The sequence below is a fragment of the Myxocyprinus asiaticus genome, chromosome 36 (assembly GCF_019703515.2).
Source record: "Myxocyprinus asiaticus isolate MX2 ecotype Aquarium Trade chromosome 36, UBuf_Myxa_2, whole genome shotgun sequence".
NCBI classification, from domain to species: domain Eukaryota; kingdom Metazoa; phylum Chordata; class Actinopteri; order Cypriniformes; family Catostomidae; genus Myxocyprinus; species Myxocyprinus asiaticus.
This window is the reverse complement of record NC_059379.1, coordinates 32,493,223-32,520,987: the sequence shown is the minus strand read 5'-3', so window position 1 is coordinate 32,520,987 and position 27,765 is coordinate 32,493,223. Positions and strand designations below refer to the sequence as shown.

General features: G+C 40.3%; 1 protein-coding gene across 3 annotated transcripts in view; it reads left to right on the top strand.

The window, feature by feature from the left end:
• Positions 1-1,946: 1,946 nt before the first annotated feature.
• itga3b (integrin, alpha 3b) overlaps positions 1,947-27,765 on the top strand; it is a 78,460-nt gene continuing 52,641 nt past the window's right edge. For all 3 annotated transcript variants that reach the window (XR_007894850.1, XM_051673719.1, XM_051673720.1), the window contains exon 1: positions 1,947-2,244. Coding sequence is in view for 2 of the 3 variants with exons in the window: in XM_051673719.1 (XP_051529679.1) it covers positions 2,072-2,244 (173 nt within the window). In the remaining variant the exon portion in view is untranslated. The remainder of the gene's footprint in view (positions 2,245-27,765) is intronic.

Here is a 27,765-nt window from a genome sequence, read left to right as displayed (position 1 = left end):
CCTGACTGACTGAACTGAGGTCAGCGTTTGGTACTGTGGTTTAAGTATTGCTCTTATCAGGACTCTCGTGTGAGGGCAGTGCTGCTCAAATCAGCTTATCTGAGGAGTCAACAGTCTAAATTCTCACGAGGATCTGAACAAATAATATATATAAATATATGTATACTGTATACACATACAGTACTGTGCAAAAGTCTTAGGATCATTATATTTTTTCGCTAAAACATTTGTCTTAAGATGGTTATTTAATATATTCTGCTTTTAGTGTATTATTAGGAAATATCAGTTTTAGATTTCAACATTCCCTTTGCAATTACTGTAGAACTGAACAGATGAAGAACAAGGAGCCAAAATGGTATGGCTCCTACAAAGCCAAAATCTCAACATCGAGTCAGTCTGAGATTACATGAAGAGACAGAAGCAATTGAGACAGACGAAATAGATAGAAGAAATGTGGCAAGTTCTCCAAGAAGCTTGGAACATCCTATCTGTCAACAACCAAGAAAAACTGCATCTAGGGGTACCTAGGATAATTAGTGCTGATTTAAAGGCAAAGGTTGCCTCACACCAAATATTGATTTAGTTTATTTTTGTTTAAAGGACTTTGTACGATGTTATTTGATAAATGATGATCAATGCATGGGAAGATCGCAAGCTCTGAACTGTTATCAGGGTACTTCGGTGACATTTGGCTGTTTGTTACATAAAATAAACATATTATGTGCTTGAAAAGACTCTTTGAGTTGCTGTTTGTTTGATGAATGACAACCATTTCTAATGTAAACAGATGGCAGCACACATCTGAGGAAGATCATGTTGATGAATTGACTGTGCGTATAAGAGCTGTAAACTTTTTATTGTGGTGCTTTGGTGACAAGTTGGATGTATGTATATAAAATAAACTTATTCTGTGGTTTTAAAGACTGTATGAGTAACTGTTTAGCTAGTATAAATAACAGATGCTTGACCAGCACAAAACCGATTTGAATCTGGCAGCTTATAACGTAACTGGCTGTTGCAGAAACACATATATGTGACGTTACTCTGCGGGGCCCAGTTATTAATCGTCAAGGGGATATTGGTGAGCGTGACACCCGTTCACGAATGTAAATATCAAAATCTCATGGCTCGGGGACTGAGTAGCTCAGTGGTAAAGACGCTGGCTACCACCCCTGGAGTTTGCTAGCACACTAGTTTGAATCCCAGAGCATGCTGAGTGACTCCAGCCAGGTCTCCTAAGCAACCATATTTGACTGGTTGCTTGGGAGGGTAGAGTCACATGGGGTAACCTCTTCCTGATTGCTATAATGTGGTTAGTTCTCGGTGGGGTGCGTGGCGAGTTGAGTGTGGTTGCCACAGTGGATGGCGTGAAGCCTCCACACCTGTTATGTCTCCGTGGCAATGTGCTCAACAAGCCACCTGATAAGATGTGCAGGTTGACAATCTCAGACACGGAGGCAACTGGGATTCGTCCTCCGCCACCCAGACTGAGGCGAATCACTACGTGACCATGAGGACTTAAAAGCACATTGGGAATTGGGCATTCCAAATTGGGAAAAAATCCCCCCCCCTAAATTATGCTTAGTTTTATTTATTACAGAAAAAATGTTGTTGTTTTTTTTGCTATACTTTATGTGCAGTCTAGCAACAAGTGTAAGCGTGTGTGTGTGTGTGTGTGTGTGTGTGTGTGTGTATGTGTGTGTGTGTGTAGAGAGAGAGAGAGAGAGAGAGAGAGAGAGAGAGCAGAAAGGAAGGAAGGAAGGGAGAGAGAAACTGACATTGGCTTCAATTGCATTTTAAGAGCTCTGTCTCTCTCCTTATCAGACCTGTGGCACATATCTAGTAGGCTACTCTGTCTGTAGCAGTAGGGCCAGTAAAAGTGTGGAGGGGACAGCAGCAGGTTGGTATTCGCTGCAAGGGTGTGTGGAGGCGGGGAACATCGAACACCAAGAAACACCTTGGAGCTCAATGCAAGACAGTGAAAGGAGACGCTTTCTATGGATTGTGATTGAGACATCAATTCTTATTGGCTTTGGTTGTGCAAGTGGAAGAGAACGAGGATTATTGAAATATGGCTGGAAAGACACTGCACTTGTGCGCATTTGTAATTTGCGCAATTCGATCGAGCAGTGGATTTAACATTGACGTGCAGTTCCCGGTCATCAAAGAAGGAAAAACCAAGGGCAGTTTCTTTGGATTTTCTGTTGCATTGCACAAACAGACCGAAAAGACCAAGCAGAACTTGTAAGTTCCCTCTGCGGATGTTTTAAATCGCTTTATGGTATGAAGTTATTTTGTTTAGCTTTTTCTGTCTTTCTGTGCTGATATCTGACAGACTAAGGAATAGCTACAAATGACAAACTAATATTCAAAGATCACAAACCTTTTCATATTGCCTATGCGAGATCTTTGGATGCAGAAAGTATGAACATCCAAAGCACTTAAACGACTTAAACAAAACTCTCTTTCGCACCTGCAGCGCTGTAGTGATGTTCGATTGGTGAACAAATCCTTCTTGTAAGCCGATTCTTTCTAATGACTCGATCGAACCGATTCGCAAAGCGTTTGTAGAAAGAAGAAGAAGAAGAAGGGGAAAAAAAAGACCTAAGGAGTTCTTTATATAGGGACAAAACTGCCAGGTTGGGAACAATATTGTAAACAATATTTAGAATTAATGATAGCCTGCAGTCGCAAAAATGAACATAATTTGTTAACGTTGATGTTGAAGCAATAAACACATAATTCGATGTCAAGGCTAAAAACAGAGTGATATGTAACATTTGTAGACCTAGGCTACTACAAAAATGTTTAATAAAATATCCAGCGGGAACCTCTGAGGAACACCTTTGAGTGATGATTCAGTGAATCAGTTTTTGAACCGGTTCTTTTAAACCAACCGTCCGAACGAACCGAAAGGCTAAAATGAATCGAACGACTCCCTACGGCGCAGCGCAATCTGTTGTTATTAGGTAGCGTTTGCTCAACGTTTATCCTGTTTTTTGTTTGTTTGTTTGTTTTTTCATTCACAAACTGCACAGACACCCCTATTTACTCATTGACAATATAGACTATATTTCAATCAAACCATAGGCTATTGATTTGTCCTGCTTTAGGACAAATCAATCCTTCTGGCCTCCGTTAAAATGATACTGATTTCCCTTGTGCTAACACAAACAAAAAAAGTACTAAGATGCTTAGTGCTGCCATGTTTCACATGGTATATCATACTGTACAGTTTTTGGACATGCACCATAGTGTTCTTTGAAGTACCTTGGAGTACCATGCCAATACATAGGCCTACTAATTATTCAGAACCATGGGAGCCTACATCTCAAAATCCCACGATTACATCTGAAACATCACAGTATGCCATCACAGTTCTTTTTTAAAATAACTGTTCTGTGAAATAGGACGGGTGATAATGCACCAACCAACACCAGGAACAGTAAAAACAATAGGACTGTGTTCAAATTAACTGTAGAAAGCAGGCTGATAAGTGACTGGTTTAAGAACTATTTTAGGTGGGTCCAGATGAACCTGTATTAGACTGTTAAGCTTGGTATTAGTGTTACTGTAACAACGAAAGAAAAGTAAGTCTCAGGACATAGATTTATAGCATGTGGGCTGTTTCATTAAAAAAAAAAAAAAAAAAGAGATTCCAGCCTTGCTGAAGCACTCCCAGATCATCACCGATCCTCCACCTGGTCATCTAATGGTTAGACGGAGACCTGGAGAGGCCTACAAGCCACAGTGTCTCGCACCCACTGTGAAATTTGGTGGAGGATCGGTGATGATCTGGGGGTGCTTCAGCAAGGCTGGAATCGGGCAGATTTGTCTTTGTGAAGGACACATGAATCAAGCCACATACAAGGTTGTCCTGGAAGAAAACTTGCTTCCTTCTGCTCTGACAATGTTCCCCAACTCTGAGGATTGGTTTTTCCAGCAGGACAATGCTCCATGCCACACAGTCAGGTCAATCAATGTGTGGATGGAGGACCACCGCGCCGAGACCTTTCATGGCCAGCCCAATCGCCAGAAATGGACCCCAATGAAAACCTCCGTACTGCTGTACCTCATGAAATCTTGAGATTTAATCAAATCTCTTTTTACTGTAGGCCGTGTTTGTCTATGCAGGACACTGCCCAGACCTCACTCTTCTCTCAGCATATGGGAGATGGAATGTGCTGGCTCACACTGGAGCTTTTTAAGTTTAAAGAGAGGGATATATATTCTGTTGTATTGTCTTTTTTCTGTGTTTGTCTGAACTTTATAGCAAAATCCAAATATCTGTGTTTTGTTATTTGTAGTTATTTCAGTACCTGATGAGTGTGAGAATTTTAAATAATGCAGGAGTAGGGCCTACTGTACAACCCATTTACCAACATACCTAAACACTGCTTTTAGTGTAAGCTTGAGAAATATAAGCAAGCAAGAGGCAAGGACAACTAGGATGTGTGTCTTTCTGGGTTTTTCTCAGGGAAATAACACATTGTGTCCCACTGCTGTGTGAAGATCTGTGCTTACAACTTTGCAACAATCCTCTGTAAAGATGAATCGGACCAGAAAACAGAGGAGGTCATTTAAAGGGGTCATATAATGAGGAATCATTTTTTCTTTGATAGTCTTATCTGAGATAAAATTTTTGATGTTCTACTATGAAAACAAACTATAACTTTCAAGTATTGAATTTTTTTTAAATGTATTCTACATAAAAATATTATTTTAAAAAATGTGTATCCCATGTAATGTACTTAAAAGTGATTAACTTTATTGAAATCAGTAACTGAAATCTGATTCCAAGAATTTAAATTGTAATGAATTACACTACTTTTTTTTTTTTTTTTTTTACGTAAAAGTAATACGATCACAGTAACTAATTACTTTGTAATCAGAATACACCCAACACTGCTCATGACCATACACATTACTCATCAATGAGCGTGTTTACATGTACGTTCATCAGGACAAATCATTTAGGGCCCTGTTTTAAGAGTGCTAGCATTAAGTGCAGCGCTATGCCACAAGTCATAATTGCAAAGTCAGTGGGCATGGCCATGAAATTTTGGTATTTTTGTGCAAGCATGCGCAAAGTCTAGGCGCAAGCAGGTTTGGTGAAATTGCACACGCAAAGTGCAAGTGGGCTGGATTAAGTGCAATTTAATTCTGATGTTTTCTCTGGTTATAATTATATAGTTCATTCCCTCAAGCTCCAGTGATATAAATCAAGACAGCACATTCATAAGAAGTTAGTAGTGTAAATGGACTGTATGCAATTAATTAGAAGAACTGAAAATTACGTTCTTTTGTGCATTAAAATGCGTGTGATGATTGTCAGGCATATTTCTATGACAGTGACGTGCTCCTTTTATACGCTTGGAAAATGTGATTGTCCTCAGAATTTGGATGCAGTCTCCGTTAAAATACAGAGGATTTATTATTATTAATAATTTTCATCTACTGACACACAAATCATGGCTACACTGTAAAAAAAAAACATCCGTAATTTTAATGGTAAAAGACTATAAAAATGCTACAGTAAAAAAAAAAAAAAACTTTGATTGGTTAACGGGTAGTTACCTTGAAATATACGGTAAAAATGCTGTAAAATGTAAATTTTTTAGATGTAAAAAATTATGATTTTCCTGTATAATTAACAGTAAAAATTTATATTATGTTTAACAAGAGAGTACATGTACTTATACGGGAAATTATTGTTACAATTGTGGCAAAAAAGCAATAATCGGGTGTTCCCACAATTCTCTGCATGACCCATTACATTTCATTATATTTTATGGGAATAGTTATGTTTCTTCTTATTTTTTATATCAGTTATGTACATTGGGGTGTTCTGTGTTATATTTGATGTAGTTTAGTTTATGTATATTGCATTATTTTAATTTCACATGTGTTACCCTGATGGTGTTTAATTAAAAAAAAAAAAAAAGCCTGAAACGTGGTTACCGTATTTTTCAAGGTAAATCTCTGGCAATCACAGCTGCCGGTAATTTACTGTAAATTTTACATAATTTTATTTACAGTGTAGTATTAACAGTGATTGTATCGGCACGCACTTGACTTCTACCGGTCGATTTTGATAAATTAAATTAATTTATTGAAACATTACAAAAACAAACCAAAAATACTTCTAATTTGAAATTACACTTCAAACGAAACAAAAATATAATCAAAATAACAAAGCGGTCAAAAAATCATACATTTTACTCTCTCCAACTTCTTCCACTGGCACATTTTGCAATGACTTACAAATCACTCTATAACAACAGGTGGAAAAATACCTTTAGACTTATAAATTAGACCATAAATACAGTTGTGAATTTAAATATAATAATAATAATAATTGAAAAATAAACCATGACCTATAGATAGTTTAACACAAATCTAATAAATAGATTTGTGTTAAAAATAGAGCCCTAAATAGTAATGATAAAAAAAAAGGATGATATGAGCCTCTTCAGCATGCTAGAATGAACTTATCAAGTTCTAAGAAGAAACTAGTGTTTCTTTAAGTATATTCTAAAATTTAAAACCTGAACAACCCACTTTCATTAAACAAAAAAATGCCACAAGATAGTAATACCGCTTAATGGTCATGAGAAATGTAATGTTGTTTATCATATTAAAATGATATCAGTCAGTGCAATGCATGAACTTTGGCAGCTTTAATACACTAAAACTACAATAAAATGTAATATACTGACACAAAGAAATGTGGCAAAAAATACAATTAACAATAATAGAGTGAAAACTAATGAAAGATAAACTAAGATGCATTTAAAACAGAAACTAAATTTAAATTAAAAAACCATAAAACCCAGGATTGTAGCCCCTCAATGCACAAAACAAATAAATACCCCTCTTACAACCCCTTTAAACACCTCATTGAGGGTGCCCAGTGGTTCTTTCAGCTCTCTTCCTGTGAAGGAGGCAGCGGTGTTGTGTTCTGCTCTTTGATTAGTTATTCCAGTCCTCTGACCCTGTGGAATGCTGAGAATTCTTCATCCTTCCCTGAAGGACCCGCCAGGTTGCAGGTTGGGACAGGACTGAGATGGAGGCAGGGCAGCTTGGGAACCTGCTACCCTTCAAACAGACAGAGCTCCAGAGATGATTAGAATGCTATTAGAGGCCTGCAAACCAGACAGCAATGGTTCCAGACCTGCAAAGAAATTTTGTACCTCAGAGAGAGTTTATTAAGTGCTGTGCTTTTAGTTTTTTGACTGAGAGCAGGAGCAGATCAATAGATCTGATTGCTCTTAGTCACACATTTAATTAAATGATGGAAGATGTGCTGCTGAGCCAGCCTCAACTGTCTGCAAATAATGGTTAAAGGCGATGTTTTCATTTGATATCTGTTGGCGGGATACCCGCAGATAGTTTCTCTCTTTCTGTTTTTAACATTCTTAAAATTACATTTGGTACTTTGATTGACTGTTAAGTAAGGGAAATAAGGGATAATTCAGTCAGCCAGTCTGACAGGATGATCAAAGAACAAGGCAAAGTGTTTTATTTTGAGATACTGACTGGCTGTCTGTACAGTCCTGCTTTAAATATATATATACAGGTGCATCTCAATAAATTAGAATGTCGTGGAAAAGTTCATTTATTTCAGTAATTCAACTCAAATTGTGAAACTCGTGTATTAAATAAATTCAATGCACACAGACTGATGTAGTTTAAGTCTTTGGTTCTTTTAATTGTGATGATTTTGGCTCACATTTAACAAAAACCCACCAATTCACTATCTCAAAAAATTAGAATACAACATAAGACCAATAAAAAAAACATTTTTAGTGAATTGTTGGCCTTCCGGAAAGTATGTTAATTTACTGTATATGTACTCAATACTTGGTAGGGGCTCATTTTGCTTTAATTACTGCCTCAATTTGGCGTGGCATGGAGGTGATCAGTTTGTGGCACTGCTGAGGTGGTATGGAAGCCCAGGTTTCTTTGACAGTGGCCTTCAGCTCATCTGCATTTTTTGGTCTCTTGTTTCTCATTTTCCTCTTGACAATACCCCATAGATTCTCTATGGGGTTCAGGTCTGGTGAGTTTGCTGGCCAGTCAAGCACACCAACACCATGGTCATTTAACCAACTTTTGGTGCTTTTGGCAGTGTGGGCAGGTGCCAAATCCTGATGGAAAATGAAATCAGCATCTTTAAAATGCTGGTCAGCAGAAGGAAGCATGAAGTGCTCCAAAATTTCTTGGTAAACGGGTGCAGTGACTTTGGTTTTCAAAAAACACAATGGACCAACACCAGCAGATGACATTGCACCCCAAATCATCACAGACTGTGGAAACTTAACACTGGACTTCAAGCAACTTGGGCTATGAGCTTCTCCACCCTTCCTCCAGACTCTAGGACCTTGGTTTCCAAATGAAATACAAAACTTGCTCTCATCTGAAAAGAGGACTTTGGAACACTGGGCAACAATCCAGTTCTTCTTCTCCTTAGCCCAGGTAAGAAGCCTCTGACGTTGTCTTTGGTTCAGGAGTGGCTTAACAAGAGGAATACGACAACTGTAGCCAAATTCCTTGACATGTCTGTGTGTGGTGGCTCTTGATGCCTTGACCCCAGCCTCAGTCCATTCCTTGTGAAGTTCACCCAAATTCTTGAATCGATTTTACTTGACAATCATAAGGCTGCGGTTCTCTCGGTTGGTTGTGCATCTTTTTCTTCCACACTTTTTCCTTCCACTCAACTTTCTGTTAACATGCTTGGATACAGCACTCTGTGAACAGCCAGCTTCTTTGGCAATGAATGTTTGTGGCTTACCCTCCTTGTGAATTGTGTCAATGATTGTCTTCTGGACAACTGTCAGATCAGCAGTCTTCCCCATGATTGTGTAGCCTAGTGAACCAAACTGAGAGACCATTTTGAAGGCTCAGGAAACCTTTGCAGGTGTTTTGAGTTGATTAGCTGATTGGCATGTCACCATATTCTAATTTTTTGAGATAGTGAATTGGTGGGTTTTTGTTAAATGTGAGCCAAAATCATCACAATTAAAAGAACCAAAGACTTGAACTACTTCAGTCTGCGTGCACTGAATTTATTTAATACACGAGTTTCACAATTTGAGTTGAATTACTGAAATAAATGAACTTTTCCACGACATTCTAATTTATTGAGATGCACCTGTATATTTTTTTTACCTAAGCTTGTATGCTGGTCTTAGCTAGTTTAAACTGCTGTAGCTGGTCTCCCAGCCTGGCCAAGTTAGTCAGCTGGTCTCCCACAGTGTTTTAATTTATTTTTAACTTGCTATGGCCTTGAGTGTAGGTTAGGGTTAGGGTAGGCAGGGTACGGTAGGGAAGGGTTAGGCTTAGGTTTGTGCATGGGGGAACACATTCTGACAGCAGAGAATGTAACCATCAGATACTGCTCCCCCCATACAGATCTGCTGGGGGGAACAGATCCTGACGGGGAAACAGAGTTCGACACAACACCGTCACGTTTAATTAGTAACATGTTTTGAGCAAATTTAGATACACATGCAATATGATACAATCAGTAGTTCAAATTGACAACATCTGATACAACAGTCATTATATGTGTGAATTACGCACTGATTTTAAACAAATGTACTTGACACAAGTATATAGAGAATGCCTGGCAGTGGCATGTAATCAGCATTGTTCCAATTGATTACATGTATAATTTAACCATTAATATTATTTAATTTTACACTCAATTCTTTCTAATCACTCCTCAGACTGTGTACACATGATAATACTGCTGGTCAACTCGTCCAGCAGGTGAACTGAAATAGTTTGTGAAGTGTCTCGAATGTTTTCTTTCTCGTTGAGCAACTTAACAAGCTCTTCATCACTTCTGCAGGTTGTAGAGAAATCAGTTTTGCTTGTAATATACTTCTTATACTCATCTCTCATAAACGGAGGGCAGACCAGCTCGAAGGTGCGCTGAGTCACCTACCGTACCGGGGTAAAATTGATTGTCGATTAGCGCCACCTATTGTAAAGGCGTGAATGTGCTTACGGCGCTCATTTGCGTCACTTTTTATGTTGTGTAAGGGCCATTCGCCGGCGATTCGCCTCTCATTATCGTGTCGCGTTTGGTGTGAAAAGGCCTGTAGATTTATAAAAAGAAGTAGCTTGTCTACATTATTATATGCCTTATTAAGTTGTTTTCGCTATTGTTTATCGGCATGGCTTGCAGATTTAAACATAGTATGGGAAGATCACTTGTCACAGGCGCAGCATAATAAATAAACCAAGATATTTCTCCACATATCATTCATGCAATAACTACCACTGTTTGATTGTGAGCTAACATATACAGTAGTGTTAGATGAATACTGGCAAAACTATGTGCATATTAACTCTAGCGACGGTTTAGTTTTAAGATAAAAGATGATTTAATTTGAGTAATTTAGGTGTGTCAAAACTAATGTCAAAAAAGAATTATATCTTACAGTTGTTGTGAGGTGGAAATGAGGATTCACTGTGCCAGTGTCACACAGTCACCATCTGTAATTTCCTTCAGAAAACAGCACGTGGCGCACTCAAGCGTGTTTAGGATTCTCTGATGTAAAAAATTTGGTTTGGATTATTTATGAAAACTGCGGTAGATAAAAGACAATGTCACGTTGTGTCACTGCAAACATGTTTCTAGTATTCTAGTTTTGATGAAACACCAGGGGACCCCCCCAAGTTACATTATTTTGGCCTTATGGGGGGTCCCTTAACTCTTCCCTTAACTCAGTTCGAACACTGGTCTCCCAGCTTGACCAGCTAACAAGTGCCCCAAACTTCTCTAAACCAGCAAACCAGACCAGACTGACCAGATTGGGAGACCAGCTAAGACTAGCAAACCAGCATTGGCTGGTTTAAGATGTTTCCAGCTGAGATTATCCCATTAATTACACAGCTAATTTGCAAGGAAATATAAAAGAGATAATGTTGATATGAGAGACATAACAAGGGAAATTGGTTTCCTGGACAACTATAGTGTATCAGTAGTGTAATAGTATATCAAAATCATAATTGTAGCATGCAAAACTTAGTGTATCAGTTTAGTGGTCATTATACAAAATATTTTACCATATGTAGATTGACCATGTGATTGACCAATCTGAATCAAGTTTTCCAAAGAGCCATGTAATAATGAGAGTTTAGATCCATCAGTGACCACAAACATTTCAACTTCCTAGTACAAAACATCATTTTTGCTACAGAATTACTTCAAATAGTTTTTCATTCTCAACTCCCAAAATCCTTGTCATACCTCCTTCTTAATGTGTATGTACAATAAGATAGAAACAAAATGAATGACCTCAAGGGCAAATATTTGCTTGGACTTTCTCATTCTTAAGATAAATTTCATGTCACTATATTTAAACTAGAAAAATGATTATGGAACACTTCACTTATGAGTGAGTAAACAGAGAATAATCTGTTCACAGTGCCTCACCGTGGCATGAATTTGTGAGATTTGGCAACCCTCAAGCATTATCATTTTTCATCCTAGGCATTTCACTGTTTGATTCAGGTGCGGGTCTTTCAAAGCCGCAGCTGTGCACCATGATGATACCCTGTAGGAGTTGTTGGCTGATGAGCTGTTGAGAGGGATTTGCATGCAGTGACGATGACATTTTCATTTAGAGGTTTACAGTGGTCTTTGTTTGCCAGACCAACGTTTTCATTTGTTGCTCACAATAAAGATGTGGGAAAAAAGAGTTCTGTACTGTTGTATACAGTATATACCGTGCACAGTATTGGGTTGCCAACTGTCCCGTATTAGCCGGGACGTCCTGTATTTTGGCAGAAATGAAGACATCCCATATGGAACGTCTATTGTCACAAATGTAAGGGGTGAGTTGCTCTATGTGCAGTAAATTAAGCCCACTGCATAGAATACTGTATCCCACAGTAGAATAAGCTTGCCATGACCTTCCATTTTCAATGTGATGAATGAACTAGACTCATTTACTCCTTGTCTTCAACATCTTTATTTGGACTCATTATTTGATAATACTTTCAAAGTTAAAGGGTTAGTTCACCCAAAAATGAATATTTTCTCATCATACCTCATGCCATCCCAGGTGTGTATGACTTTCTTTCTTCAGCAAAACACAATTGAAGAAAAATATCTCGGAAGAAAAATAGAGCTCAGTAGATCTTTAAAATGCAGGTGGATGGTGATCAGACCTTTGAAGCTCCAAAAATCACAGATAGTCAGCATAAACGTCATCCATACGACTCGAGCAGTTAAATTAATGTCTTCTAAAGCGATACGATCACTTTTGGTGTGGAAAAGATCAATATTTAAGTACTTATTAATTATAAATCATCACTTCCGGTCAGCTGCAGTATGCACGTGTGACGTAATCATGTTGGCATGTTCACATCACTTCCGGTCAACTGCAGTATGCACGTGTGACGTAATCATGTTGGCATGTTCACATGAAAACTGACACACGCGCGACACATCTGGAAGAGCAGCACTGTTTATAACTGAAAAGGAGGAACGCTGTACAGAAGCTTAGTTGGATTTGGTTTAGATCTGTTTTTGTATCTGTTTGTTTACTACAATAATGTGTTTGTGTGCTTATCCTGGATGGCTCAACTGAGAGAAAAACGTCCTGGTTACTTTCGTAACCTCCGTTCCCTGATGGAGGGAACGAGACGTTGTGCCGATGTAGTGACACTAGGGGTCACTCTTGGGAGCCCCAAACACCTCTTTTGCATGCCACTCCCCCGGACATACAGGTATAAAAGGAGCTGGTATGCAACCACTCATTCAAGTTTTGTGCTGAGGAGCTAAGACCAAATCCCAGCCATTTCAGCAGGTAGTTCAGCATTGTGGCAAGAGGGACACAATGTCTCGTTCCCTCCATCAGGGAACAGAGGTTACGAAAGTAACCAGGACGTTCCCTATCTGTCACTCACTCGACGTTGTGTCGATGTAGTGACACTAGGGGTCCCTATACAAAACGCCACAACTACCTGAAGTGTGTTACGTGAACTGCTGGTGTGTGACGGGCAGACTGCTGTGTGCCTCGTAGCCAGCGCACCAGGCCGTCACAAAACCTCCCCCAACGCTCTTATGAGTGTTGAACGGTCCATCAGGAACAAGTTGACTGCCCAACTATAGGGACAGGCTAGCCCAGCCAAGGCCTCTTTTCCCTCTCTTCTCTCCCCAAAAAGAGTGGAATTTGTTAACTGACTGGGAGCCATAAGTGTCTGTGTCGGGGGGTGTCCCTCCCAAGGGGAAGATACCACGGAGACCACACCCCGCCCAAAAAGAGAGGGGGTATTTTGAGTGGAATACGTCACATGGTCCGGTCAGTGAGTTTCAAAGCAAACTCAACTGCTAGAGGGCTAAGGAGGAAAGTCATCCAGGGATCACAGTCTGTGAACATGACTGGGAGTCAAGAGCGCACGTCTTCACCTCAAGGTAGGGGAAAGGCGCTATGCGCAAGTGGTACACCCGGCCAGCTGTCCCGGAACTTACCTGCTCGTGCCTACCAATACACAGGATGAAACTGGCTCAACCCCGGAGATTGTAAAACCTTGCAAATGTGTTGGGTGTTGCCCAGCCCGCTGCTTTGCATATGTCTGTTAAAGAGGCACCACTGGCCAGGGCCCTGGAGGCTTCCACACTCCTGGTGGAGTGGGCTCATAACCCCGCAGGGGGTGGCACGTCCTGAGCCTGATATGCCATCGTGATGGCGTCAATGACCCAGCGGGGGATCCTCTGTTTGGAGACAGTGCTTCCTTTCCGCTGTCCACCAAAGCAAACAAAGAACTGCTCGGAGCTTCTAAGGCTCTGCGTGCGATCCAAATAGATATGTAAAGCTCGCACTGGACACAGCAACGCCAAGGCTGGGTCTGCCTCCTGGGGCAGCACTTGCAGGTTCACCACATTATCCCTAAAAGGAGTCTTGGGAACCTTGGGCACATAGATCATGGGGTCGGGGTTGGGGTCTCAGGATCACGTGAGAGTAACCCAGAACAAACTCCAGGCACAATTCGCTGACAGAGAATGCCTGCAGGTCCCCTACCCTTTTGGTGGAAGTGAGCGCAGTCAGGAGGGCAGTCTTCAAAGAGAGTGCCTTAAGCTCAGCTGACTCCAAGGGCTCAAAGGGAGCTCCCTGTAGACCCCGAAGGACTACAGAGAGGTCCCATGAGGGGACGAGGTGCGGTCTTGAGGGATTCAACCTGGGTCAGGGCATACCAAAGCAGGCAGTGGGAGGATTCCCGGGAAGCAAACAGGTCTACCTGTGCTCGACCGAATCGACTCCAAATCAGCTGGACTTCCTGAGGGTGGAGTCTCCACTCTCCCCTGAGGGTAACTTGACGTGACAGCGTGTCCGCTGCGGTGTTGAGGTCGCCCGGGATGTGAGTGGCTCGTAGCGACTTGAGGCGCTGCTGACTCCAGAGGAGAAGACGACAGGTGAGTTGAGACATGCAATGGGAGCATAGGCTGCCTTGGCGGTTGATGTACGCTACCGTCTTTGTGTTGTCTCTCCGGACCAACACATGCTTGCCCTGGATCAACGGCCGAAACCCCCGCAGGGTGAGCAGTACTGCCAACAAGGCAGTTGATGTGCCAACGCAGCCGCGGGCCATTCCAGGAGCCGGCAGCTGTGTGCCCATTGCATACAGCACCCCAGCCCATCTTGGAGGTGTCTGTTGTAACCATGACGCGCCTGGAGACCTGCTCTTGGGGAACCCCTGCCCATAGAAATGCAAGGTCGGTCCAAGGGCTGAAGAGGCGGCGACAGATCGGCGTGATGGTCACGCGATGCGTCCTGTGGCGCCATGCCCATCTCGAGACTCATGTCTGAAGCCAGTGCTGAAGCGGTCTCATATGCATCAACCCGAGAGGTGTGGTCGCCGCTGAGGATGCCATATGCCCCAGGAGCCTCTGAAAAAGTTTCAGTGGAACCGCTGTTCTCCATCTGAACACCTTCAGACAGTTCAGCACCGACTGTGTGTGCTCGTTCTCTGAACCGGGGAGAGCATGCTCTTTTCTCAGTTGACCCGAAGCCCCAGTCGGCTGAGGTGCTGGAGCACGAGGTCCCTGTGTGCACACAGCAACAGTCGAGAGTGAGCTAGGATTAGCCAGTTGAGGATGCGGATGCCCACTTCCCTTAGTGGGTGCAAGGGCTGCCTCTGCGACCTTCGTGAAGACACGAGGGGACAAGGACAGGCCGAAGGTGAGTACCTTGTACTGGTACGCCTGGCCTATTAAGGTAAACCGCAGGTAGGGTCTGTGTCGAGGTAAGACCAAGACGTGGAAGTACATGTCCTTCAGGTCTACCGCCGCAAACCAATCTTGATGCTGGACACTCGCTAGAATGCATTTTTGCATCAGCATCTTGAACGGGAGTCTGTGCAAAGCCCGGTTCAGTACTCGCAGGTCCAGGATTGGTCGCAACCCACCGCCTTTCTTCGGTACGATGAGGTAAGGGCTGTAGAACCCTTTCTTCATCTTGGCTGGAGGGACAGGCTCTATCGTGCCCATGCACAGAAGGGTAGCGATATCCGCACGCAAGGTAGCGGCGTTCTCGCCCTTCACCTAGGTGAAGCGGACGCCACTGAACCTGGGCGGGCACCTGGGGAACTGAATCACGTAGCTGAGTCGGACGGTCCTGGTCAGCCATCGCGTCGGGTTGGAAAGCGCGAGCCAAACTCCGGGCGAGGGGGACCAAGGGAATGATCACGTCGGACGTACCGGCGGGTGGGGCCTCATGGTGGGGCGGAGCTCAAGGTGCCATGTCGAGGGGATTTGAGCCCCGTGGCCGTGCTGAGTCCAGGGACATCAAAGCACTTACCTGGCTCCTGCCGCCCACCATAAGATTGGCCGAAGAGGGGGGAGGAGTCGTCTCGTCCTCGTAGTCCACCGGACCCAATCCCATGTGGGCATGTTTGTGCCACAGCTGGGCGCACAGGGGCGAGGGGACCGCTGCTGGAGTGCCATACCTGCAAAGATGGGACAGTGGACGGTGGTTGTGACAACGGCCATGCGCACCGGAGATGTGACCCAGGGAACAAGAAAACCGCTCTTTTGTTGAATTTTTGGGTACCGCAGCCTCTTGGACATTTCATTAAATGAAAATGAAACAAAAGATTCTCCTGCCGGCCCTCCACCGGGGGATGGAGTGGTCTGCTCACCAGTTCCAGAGAAGCGGGTCTCCTTGCCCCAGGGTCGCCCGTCTCAGGGGCGCTTCGAAGCCTTCCTTGGGTTCTTGGCGGCTGGCTGTGAGACGGGAGGCGTCTGCTTCCTGCGCTGGGCTCCACGCCGGGGACGGGCCAAGGGGTCTTGAGCCGCATCAGGCAGGATGTGTTGTATGGCCTCCGTCTGCTGCCTCACCGCCGAGAACTGCTGGGCAAAGTCCTCGACGGTGTCGCCGAATAGGCCAACCTGGGAGATGGGGGCGTCAAGGAACCGTGCCTTGTCAGCCTCTCGCATCCCAAGAGTGACCCCTAGTGTCACTACATCGACACAACGTCGAGTGAGTGACAGATAGGAAACCTGAGATTACATCCGTAACATGCCAACGAGATTACGTCACATGAGAGACCACATGAACTCAGCGCTTTTGTGAATGCATATACTGCTGTTGGGTACTACACAGTTCTTTCAACTGGTTGAACTGTTTGAAGTGGACAGTGGAGCGCTTGTGTGCTTAAAAAAGTGCAGCTCTAGGCGAATTACAGTGGAACAGTCTCCGACGCGACTATTTTGTTTTTCTTTTTGAAATCGGAAGATTTGTTGGAACGCCATTCCGGACCGTTCCACCCCAGTTTAACTCCTACTTGAAGATCATGTTTTGTTATACAACATAAAGTACACACAGTCATACCTCAAACAAGATTTTTGAATCTTTTTTTAACGTGAGTTGCTAACAAGTTGCTGCATAAGGTCTAAAATGGGTTTCTGATTTATTAGGCACGTAAAATCACATCATTGTGGTTGCTGTAGTCCTTATTTAGCAACCTAGCAATGTTTATATAAAGCACTCAACAGTTTCAAAATTCACGTTTGAGGCATGACTAATTTATGTTGTAGAACAAAGCATGTCTCTTCAAATAATGTCAACAACAGACCTTATTTTACTCAAATCGACATCACTGTTCTAAAAACACATTGCAAATTCCCAAAGACAACCCCATGACTCGAAAATGCTAATTGTTGTCCGGGTTTTAGGACTACAGACTGAACCTGTTAGAGGTGTGTTCACTGGAGCTCCTTGTCTTTCTGGTTGCTGATGGAGTGTTTGATGACAGGCATCTTTTACTAATGGCAGCTGGTGCCTCTCTGACAGGATGTTTGTCTGCTAGAGATGTCACTGACAGATGTTCACACACACACTTGAAAAACAGCAGCTCTCAAGTGATGAATGATGTTAGCAACCAGTCAACATTAGGACAGAAGCATCTTATTGCCCATGTGGTCATTAAAAACTGGTGTCTTTTTCAGTAAATAATCAGTTGGAATACTGTAATGATGATCTCAGTATTTATGTCAAAACAACTGTGCCTTGTGAGAAAGTTTTAAACAGTTTGAAAAGGGTTTTAAAGTCCGAAGTTTATAGCCTATTGGCCTAATGTACAGTAGTTAACAGGGGGTGTAACAAATCACTTATCTCACAATTCAGTTCAGTTCACGATACCGAATTCGAGATTCTGTTCATTTCACAATACGTTAAACAAAGTCTCAATTAAGAAAAGTTTTGATTTTTTTTTTTTTTTTTTTTTTTACATTCGCAAAACAGTTTCTTTCCTTTACTTATAAAACGTAACTAAAAGTACTGTTCATTAAGATGTTAAATGATCCATCAGAAATGTACTGGGACTAAAAATCAGCCCAGAACTGGGCAATGGTGACACCAAATGGAAAAATTATCTGCTTAGCTGAAAATACAGAATTTTGTTAAATACATATGCTTTCACACTGCCACTGATTAAAATACATTAAAAATGTATATTGTATTTTTTTTAAATAGTGTTGTCACTGATTACATCTAAAATATTATTTTCAAAAATATTTTATAATACTTATTGGCCCTAATGTAGACCCTTCTTAAATTTACTGATGAAATCAAATCAGACATTAAATTTGACAATAGGATTATATTTTTCCCCATAGCATTATTGTACGTAATAATCAGCAAAAGGCGTGTTTCTCTCTTTTGCTCGTGGTGCTCCCTGTATTAAATTCACTTACATGGTGAGGGGGAAACCATGTAAAACTCTGTAAACCTGCAGGCTTTGATGCCTGAGACATTGGTATCCATGAAGGCCGCACAATTATTTGCTTTAAAAATGGCAATATAGTCTTGCGTGATTACTAAACCGTACTATAATGTGATTATTATAGTGTCAAATCAAGTCAAATTTATTTGTATAGCGCTTTTCACAACAGGTGTTGTTTCAAAGCAGCTGTACATGAAATTATGGTATAACAGAAAATGAATGAATATAATGCCAATATTAGTTATTTATGTTTAGAACTATTAGTGGTTAAAATTAGTCAACTAAGTAAGTGTTGTGGGTCAACTATATGTTTTAGTGTTGTGGGTCAACTATATGTTTTAGTGTTGTGGGTCAACTATATGTTTTAGTGTTGTGGGTCAACTATATGTTTTAGTGTTGTAAGACGTGTAAGACGTTACATTTAATCAAATATATGTTCATTGAAGCAGCAGCACCTCCATCGCTCATTTTCCACATGAGTTTCAGCCAAACTCATCGTACAACACCTGGCTGCTAGTGAAGCCTTTTTACATTTGCATTTTTCCATTTCCAGTGGCTGCTAAGTGGTTGCTAAGGTATTCTGAGTAGTTGTTTGGCAGTTAGGCTGCTAAGGTGTTCTAAGTGGTTGCTAGGGCTTTGCTAGGAGGTTGCTGCTCTAAAGTGGTTGCTAAGGCATTGCTAAGTGGTTACTAGGCGGTTCATATGTTATTGGGTGGTTGCTAGGGGACTGCTAACCAGTTTCTAATGTGTTTGTGTGGTTGCTTAGAAGTTCCTAGGCTGTTGTTAAGGTGTTCTGAATAGTTGCTAGCCTGTTGCTAGGGTGTTCAAAGTGATTGCAACCATTGCATGTTTTAGATTGAAAGACTACCCTCAAATATTTGACACAGGTTATGCTTATTGATTAATAGAGACAACACATTTTCAGATTTTGTGAATATACTATATTGTGTACCTACCCTAGATCTAGTGATATTCTGGTCTTTGAAGTTATTTATAGAACAATTTTAAGTGTCAAATGATCTTTCTATGTGTAACAATATACAATATGCATGTGTCACAGAACATAACCAGTTCAGGAACTGCACTGTTGAGATTTAGTTTATTTTAGTTTTACTACTTTACTTTTAAGAATTTATGTACATTTGTATGACAGTAATGCTGATAAATGCTCCATAATCAGGTTGCAGTTCTCCTGCTCAGAGTAGTTATTATATCATTTGCACAGTGCTAAATAGATTATGGACTTTGTTCCTGACTTGTGCTGTCAATTTCAATATGCCAATTGAGTGGCTGTATTACCCTGTTTACGGTATTTGTAGTGAAATTATAATCTGGTCAGAGGGGAACTTCGTCCAATAATCAAATCACCAATAATCTAATCCACTGACAAATCCATCACTGAGGTGTGGAGGAGGAGGGCTGATGTGGCCATGTCTCTATTGTTGTGCCAGCAGATCTTGTTGTGTCTTCCATCAAGGCCATTTCTTTCTGCCCTTCACATTCATTTATAAAATAACTTGTTGCAAGAATAATACCATGTACTATTGAATCACAGTACCATGATTACTGTGTAAATACTTTGTAATTCAATATAATGTCCCATTACTTATTTACAATTACGAAATGACTGAAAAGTAAAATATGTGGCTGCACTATGGTGATGAGATTTTGGATGTGCTTAATTATTTTATGTATTGTCTATATATATCTAAGTGGTCTTCATTTTCTGTATATGATATACTTTTCTTTTCATTTTGGGGTGGAATAAGACTTATGCATGTTTTGGCTTGTTTAAACTTTGTATTATCATATCACTATCAGTTCAGTCATATCTCCATGTGCACATAAAGATCATAACCCATGCTAAACAGGTTAAAGTGAGCATTATTAATGGAATCTTGAGCAGTGCAGGATGCCAAGTAATGCTGGTCCTTTTGGGAGTTGCCTTATCATTGTGCAGTTGTGAGGGCTGATTGGAATGAGACACCCACTTAGATCTGGAGAGAAGGCAAGTGGCTAAAGTTTGCAAAATGATGGAAGTTAGCAAAACGGCTGCAATATCTTACAACACCTCTGCAGGTGACGTGTGTAATTTCAGGGCCAGTAGCGACAACAAAAGGAATTGCGAAAATAACGATTGTTTCCAAACAGGTTTCCCAGGTTTACTGGCGTTCTTACCTGCTTATCCAGTGTGCGCAAGTATTGTGTGCATGGCTGTTTACGTTTTGACGTCAAAAGTACAGATTCCATCTTCATCCTGAGCACGGAGGTGTCCACCTATTCATACTGGAAGCCTGTTTTTGATTTTCGGTCTCCAGATTTTTCACTTGCATCGGCGCATATTCTTAGCAGATTATGTATATTTAGTAGTGTTGGGTTCGAGTCCACCTTATTCGAGTCTGAGTCAAGTCCGAGTCTTTTATTAATTGAGTTCGAGTCCAAAAGGGGCCGAATCGGACTCAAGACAGAGTCCATAACAGGCCGAGTCCGAGTCGAGTCCGAGTCCGAATGAATCTGTTCATGAATCTGAATTAAAATTGTAACCGTAAACTCAACATCAATATATTCAACTTATTTTAACCTTCACAACTAAGAAAAACAATTTGTCAATATAAATGTAATAAAAATACCTCTGTTGCATTTCATATATATATATATATATTTTATGATTAGTATCCTGCTGAAAAAACTTCAAAGCGGTTTTAGAATGAAAGCATATGCTTTATGTGTATGAACACAAAACTGTCCTTCTTGTTGCGTTCTGCTGACATTTCAATTTGTTGCTTTTTCCCCTCCACTCAAACATACACCAAAGAAAGTGAAAGCTGCTATTATTATTTCGAATTTTAATTTAGTTTTATTTTCTACTTCATTTTCAAATTGTCAATTCAGTTTAGTTTAGTTTTATCTAAAATGATCGGTGAAATACATTTAATGTAATTAATTAAATACATTTAATGTGTTTAATACATTTAATAAATGGTCATATTAAAACATTTAATAATGGCCATAAAATTAAACAGAAAATAAAAGCAGAAAAGATCAGATACCATTATAAATGTATTTTTAATCTCCTACACTTCACACTTTTCAGTCCTCCTGCTGTGTCCAGGTGTAGCCTACTTCCCTAAAGTCAAGATCAAATTTTTGACAAACTCACCTTGGGCTGACATTTCATTTCACATTATATTTAATATGGATAATAGGTGAATAGAGGCTTCTCCCCTCACTTGTGTTCTTCATTGTATTTTCTGACTTTTTTGCCATTGAAACGCAAGTGCCAGCTTTACAGGTAACACACAGAGGTTGCACTACAAATATGTGATGGACTGAGTTGTACTATTTCCATCATGGTCTATTTCATCCATCATATTAGTTTAAATATCCCTAATACGTAGCATATTAGATTTTGTCTCGATATAGTCAACATTTTCAGTTAGAAATGGCTTTGCGTAGTAAACGTGAGTCTGATAAAACATTTGTTCTTTTTAATAATTTGAAGAGTTGGGGAACGTACTTTTAAAAGTGTACTGACGTTATTGATGTTTCTGGATGAGAGCGGCAGAGCACGTGTGACGATCTCTTTCACACACACACACATACAGCACGCGCGCTGATGAGAGAGAGAGAGAGAAAGTACTTTGAAAGAGTGCACGCTGCTGCTCTCAGCCAGAATAATCACACATAAGGACATATACATGTGAAAACTGATGTGTAGTATCAAATACACAGAATGTATAATAGTGCTAACAATAGAGAGTCTTAATCATTATGAAGACAAAGCCAAATCCCGGACATTTAGAGGCAATTTTGAAATCCCGGCCAGACGCTTTTTTCAGGTCTGAAAAAGAGGACATGTCCGGGAAAAAGAGGACATATTTACGTTATTTGTTTGCTTGTTTATTTGTCATTGCATAACAAATGCCATGGACTTGGCCGAGTCCAAGTCAAGTTCGAGTAAAAATGCCGTGACAAGTCTAAGTCCATTAAAATTGGACTTGTGACTCAGACTTGAGTCCGAACATGAGTACCCCAACTCTAATATTTAGTGCACAGGGGAATGTGTATGCACTGGAGTATCTGCTATGTCTGAAATAGGTTTCAGTTGCTCATTGAGCCTGTTCTATTAGAATAATGCTCAGTGTGAAAATGGGACTAGATTTCTCACCCTAGTCTTATGCCTCGAAGTTGTCATTTATTACATGCTCAACCTGCTGATATTTCAACCTGTTGCTACAAACACAAACCACCTCACGTTGCCCTACACTCTACGTGTAGCTCTACGTGAATAGCTCTACGTGTAGGTCTGTTAGTAGCACTATGTCGAATCAGGTCAGATTGGGCAAATGTTGTCTGTTATTAAAGGAATAGTTCACCCAAAAATTAAAATGTAAATTCTCCTCCCTGCCCAGTAGGTGGTGATCTGCACGAAAAATGCAAATCGCAAAAAATAAAAGAAGAACAATGTGGAAGTGAACATGAAAGTGGAGATTTTTAGTAAAAAAAGGGCTTGCATATATATCTGTTTCTTACCCACATCTATCATAGCATTTCTGAAGACATCGATTTAACCACTGTAGGCGTATGGATGACTTTTATGCTGCCTTTATAAGCTTTTTGGAGCTTATTGTGTGGACCAACAGAGCTGAGATATTTTTCTAAAAATCTTTGTTTGTGTTCTGCAGAAAGAAAGTCATACACATCTGGGATGGCATGAGTAAAGTTAATGAGTAAATGATGAGAGAATTTGCATTTTTAGGTGAACTATTCCTTTCATGTCTGTCTCACAGTTCACTAAATAGCCCTGTTCTCTGATTAGCATTGCATGCCCTAATTCCCCAGCATTACAGGGACAAACTGAGGTTGTGTTTTTATATTTGAATTTTTCCACAGACTTTGCAAAAGTTAATGACTGTTTCATTGACTTTTGCCTGCTACACTATACAGTACATCACTACTTCTACTACTACTATAACTCAAGACTGTCATTAGCATGCTACAACAGGACAAAACTACATTATTCACCTCTTTCATCAACAAGGCATTTCCTTCCACAGAACTGGATGTTTTTTTGTTTTTGGCACCATTCGGAGTAAATTTTAGAGACTGCTGTGCATGAAAATCCCAGGAGATCAGCAGTTACAGAAATACTCAAACCAGCCCATCTGGCACCAACAATCATGCCACGGTCGAAATCACTGAGATCACATTTTTCCCCATTCTGATGGTTGATGTGAACATTAACTGAAGCTCCTGACCCATATCTGCATGATTTTATGCATTGCACTGCTGCCACACGATTGGCTGATTAGATAATCGCATAAATAAGTAGGTGTACAGGTGTACCTAATAAAGTGTCCACTGAGTGTATATTATAAATAATAATCTAAAATGAATTCATCTGCCATGTAATATAGTTAATTTGCCTAGCCGTAGGCTGTTTACAGTTGCCAAGCAACTTGGCACAGTAATGTAGAATATGCAGCAACAATTGTGCATTTATCAGCATTTTAAAATGGCTTTGAATGTCGCTTATCCAACCACAATTTAGAATCGGAACTATCTGTTGTATAATAATTGCTATTGTGCATCATCTAGAGTCTCTTTTGGGTCATGCAGCTGTCTTTTGTTATGGTCTATGTTTGAGTGGCTCAGTAGCAAAAGTTTAAGTCTTCTTAACTAAGTACTTCAGTTGTCTCTTCATTGTTAGTGTAATGTGATGTACAGTAATTGTCCTGCTTGGCACTGGGACAGCCACGTCTGTGTGGGTGATGATGACAGTTCCATTTAGATGCCAAGTGGAGTTAGCTTACTTCACAGCTCAGCTCCAAAACCTAGTGTGCTGCCTTGCTGTTTCCTGCCTATAGGCCACTGCCTTCTAAGGCAACACGTTCCAACAACTTTGGCTTTGTAAAGGTTTAGGAACAAACATTATTAAAACAACGTTAATAGAACATTTGAACAACATGTTATTAGTATTCTATAAAAGTTCTCTCAGTGTTAAGAGAAAACATTCTTTGTGCAATATTGTTCATATGACCTTTAAACTATATTTATTTGATAAAAGAAACAGTAAACTGATGAAGAGGTTAATTAAATTATCAGGTAGTTGTCACATTTTAAAAATTTGCTTTAAAAAAAAAAGCATTTTACTCATGTTAAGAACACTGGACATGGTTCCCACAACCTTAATGTAAAGTTTGAAAAAACCTTTAAGGGGATAGTTCACCAAAAATGAAAATTCTCTTATCAATTACTCACTATCATGCCATCCCAGATGTATATGACTTTCTTTCTTCTGCTGAACACAAACAAAGATTTTTAGAAGAATATATCGACTCTGTAGGTCCTCACAATGCAAGTGAATGGTGATCAGACCTTTGAAGCTCCAAAAATCACATAAAGGAAACATAATAGTAATCCATATGACTCCAGTGTTTAAATCCATGTCTTCTGAAGTGATATGATAGGTGTAGGTGAGAAACAGAACAATACTTAAGTCCTTTTTTTAACTCTAAATCTCCTTCAGATGTGAAAGTGAAACTAAACAGGCACCACATGTGACTTTCAGATGTGAAAGTGAAAGTGGAGATTTAGAATTAAAAAAGGACTGCTTCTGAATATATGGATTTAACCACTGGAGTCTTACTTTTATGTTTCCTTTATGTGATTTTTGGAGCAACAAAGGTCTGATAACCATTCACTTGCACTGTGAGGACCTACAGAACTGAAATATTCTTCTAAAAATCTTTGTTTTCTGCTGAGGAAAGAAAGTCATACACATCTGGGATGGCATGAGGGTGAGTAAATCATGAGAGAATTTTCATTTTTGGTTGAACTATCCCTTTAAGAACATAAGTTTGTTAGCTAAGCTAGTGCTGTCATGGAGACAGGTCAGAGATCTGGATCTCAGAATACCTATTTCAGTGATATCGGTTGGGTTTTAGGGACATATTCTGTGTGCTTTTCCATTAAACAGTTGCTCACAGCACCATTGCTTCTCATTGCTTTCTATAAGAAACAATTTAGATTTTTTTTCCTCTTGGGAAGAGTCATCTTCTACTTCTGTCTCTTTCTCTTTCTCACACATAACACACCCACACTCACACTTGCCACTTTCTGCATAGCTGTGGTGTTGCCCATATCTCAGATTGTCTGCTTTGGGAGTGCCTGTGGAATCCCAGATAAAGAGCCAAGACCTCTTTCTCTCCCACAAGTTGGGATCAAACTTCTGTACACTACGCCCACATCAGATATATAGTCAAACCCTTTCTCGGTGTTCCAGTGCCTGGTACAGCGCAGGTCTTGCCGTAGTATGGTACAGGTAACAATCCCATGGTATAATGATATACTGTATACTATGGTACTGAATGATTACCATAATCAAACTTTTGTATTTACATACTCCAAGGTAACTCTACGAAAAATATACCATAATTACAACAACAGATAACCATAGTACATGCCTCAAAAGCCATGGTAATACCATGATACTATATCCAAAAGAAAATGGTACTTTTTGGTACCTAAATATGTAGTCGAAGTATTGTAACTTTGAGTAACCTGCACATGAATGTCCAAGAGAAGTCAATATCTGAGTTAATGAGTTTTGATGTAGGACTATCTGTTTAGGTTAACTTTTTGACCAATGGCAGGTGGAGGGAGTGTTTGGGATACCTGTTTGAAAACAGTTTTTATCTTTGCAATTCCATTTGGTGATGCTAGTGGTTACACACATAAGCCCCGTTCAAACCGCCAGCGACATTGTCACTGGATATCGCTAGTCCCTGTACTGTGAAGTCGTCAGTGGGCGTTCCTACTGCTGTAGCTCTAACATTATTGGTGGACTGCACAACTGGCCATAGCTTTAATAAATCTGTTCACAGATGAGATGTACTGTATCATTCTACTAAAAAACTACGATATCATTCTAATTTGATAAGGAAGCAGTTCTTTTGCCTCTAAAAATGAACATTCTGCAGGGGAGAGTGTTTTATATAACCTGCAGCAGTGCTCAATGCATCATATCATGAACAAGACGATCTATCAATGTTCAAATCCAACTCACTCAGAATGCAGACTGTTTCTGACATGGTTTTCAACGCATCATTATTTTATTATATCCATGCATGAGGTTACAGAGATATACTAAACAGTGAAATCCCTCGCAACATTAACTTCTCCGCTGTCTTGTCTGCACTCGACACCAGTATCCACAGGAGACGGATCACATGAGGGTGGGCACTGTGGATGTGTGTCATCGAGGTGTTGGATGAGAAAAAAAAGATATAATGGTGTCTGTGCTTTTGAAAGCAAAGCAAAGTGTGTCAATACTTGTAATATTTTGACTCATATTTAATTCTACTCTATTTGTATTCAGTTCTTGTCGGAGTCCAAACCAACGGATGAGGATTGGCTTTAATGGTGGAAAAATCAGACCAGTATCTAAGGGTGCCAACTTTCTACCAGCCAAATACGGGACAACCATACCCCCCAACTGAAGTTGAAATAAACTTGACAAGCTGTTTAAAAAATGTGGCACTACTATGCAAGATGCTGAGAAAAACAGCAAGATGCAGCACAAAAGAGGTCAGAGTGGTCCATCTAGAGCATGTTTCCATAGGAGAACAACTGAAAAATAGCGCAGACTGACATAAAAATGCGTTCGGTGTGAATGGCCCCCAGCATGTAAAATCAAAAACTATTTAAAACAATGACCAAGGAGAACCAAATTTCTATCAATCTTCACTTTTAATAAATACTACCTCTTACCAAAAGAACAAAGCATCAATCAGTGGAGACAATATTTTTCCATTAAGCATATCCAATAGCCTATTCCGTTTTAACTCTCAACAAAACATGCTTTCCATTTAATAATTTGGGCTCATCAGTTTGAAAACAATATATGACTATTGTGCTAAAAATATATATCACTAAAACTATTCACTACATTTGACTTTTCACTGCCACTGTCTTAAGGTAGAGAAAACGCTTAACATGAAATAGCGTAGGCTATTTCTCCTTAGATCACAGTGTCGTAGTTTTGGCATGTGCAACGTGCATGTCAGTATGTCACATATAAATTTGTAATGTCATGTCATAAATAGGTGCGTGGTATTTTTGAAATCACAATGGTGGGAAACAATTATCATGCACTCAAATGCTATATTTTTGACTAAATTCTCCTGCTTTTGGATGAAATTGAATGGAAAAAACAACAGAAGACGTGCGCTGATTGTCATTGATCTTACTTGATCTTTCCCCTGGCTGCTTCTTTCAGGTGCAGCGTCCATGTAACGTTCAACAGCAGATATCTCAAACAACATGCACGCAAGATGTCTCTGTATCAGGACTATTTCTCTCGATGTGTGAAATGTTCCCAGTAGTGATGGGAAGTCAGATTCTTTTCCGTGAACTGGTTCTTTCAGATGGTTCGTTTCAATTAACTTGTTCAAAAAACCGATTCACCAGTTCATTTACGTCATCACATAATGACGTAACTATATATAATGCTAATACGCC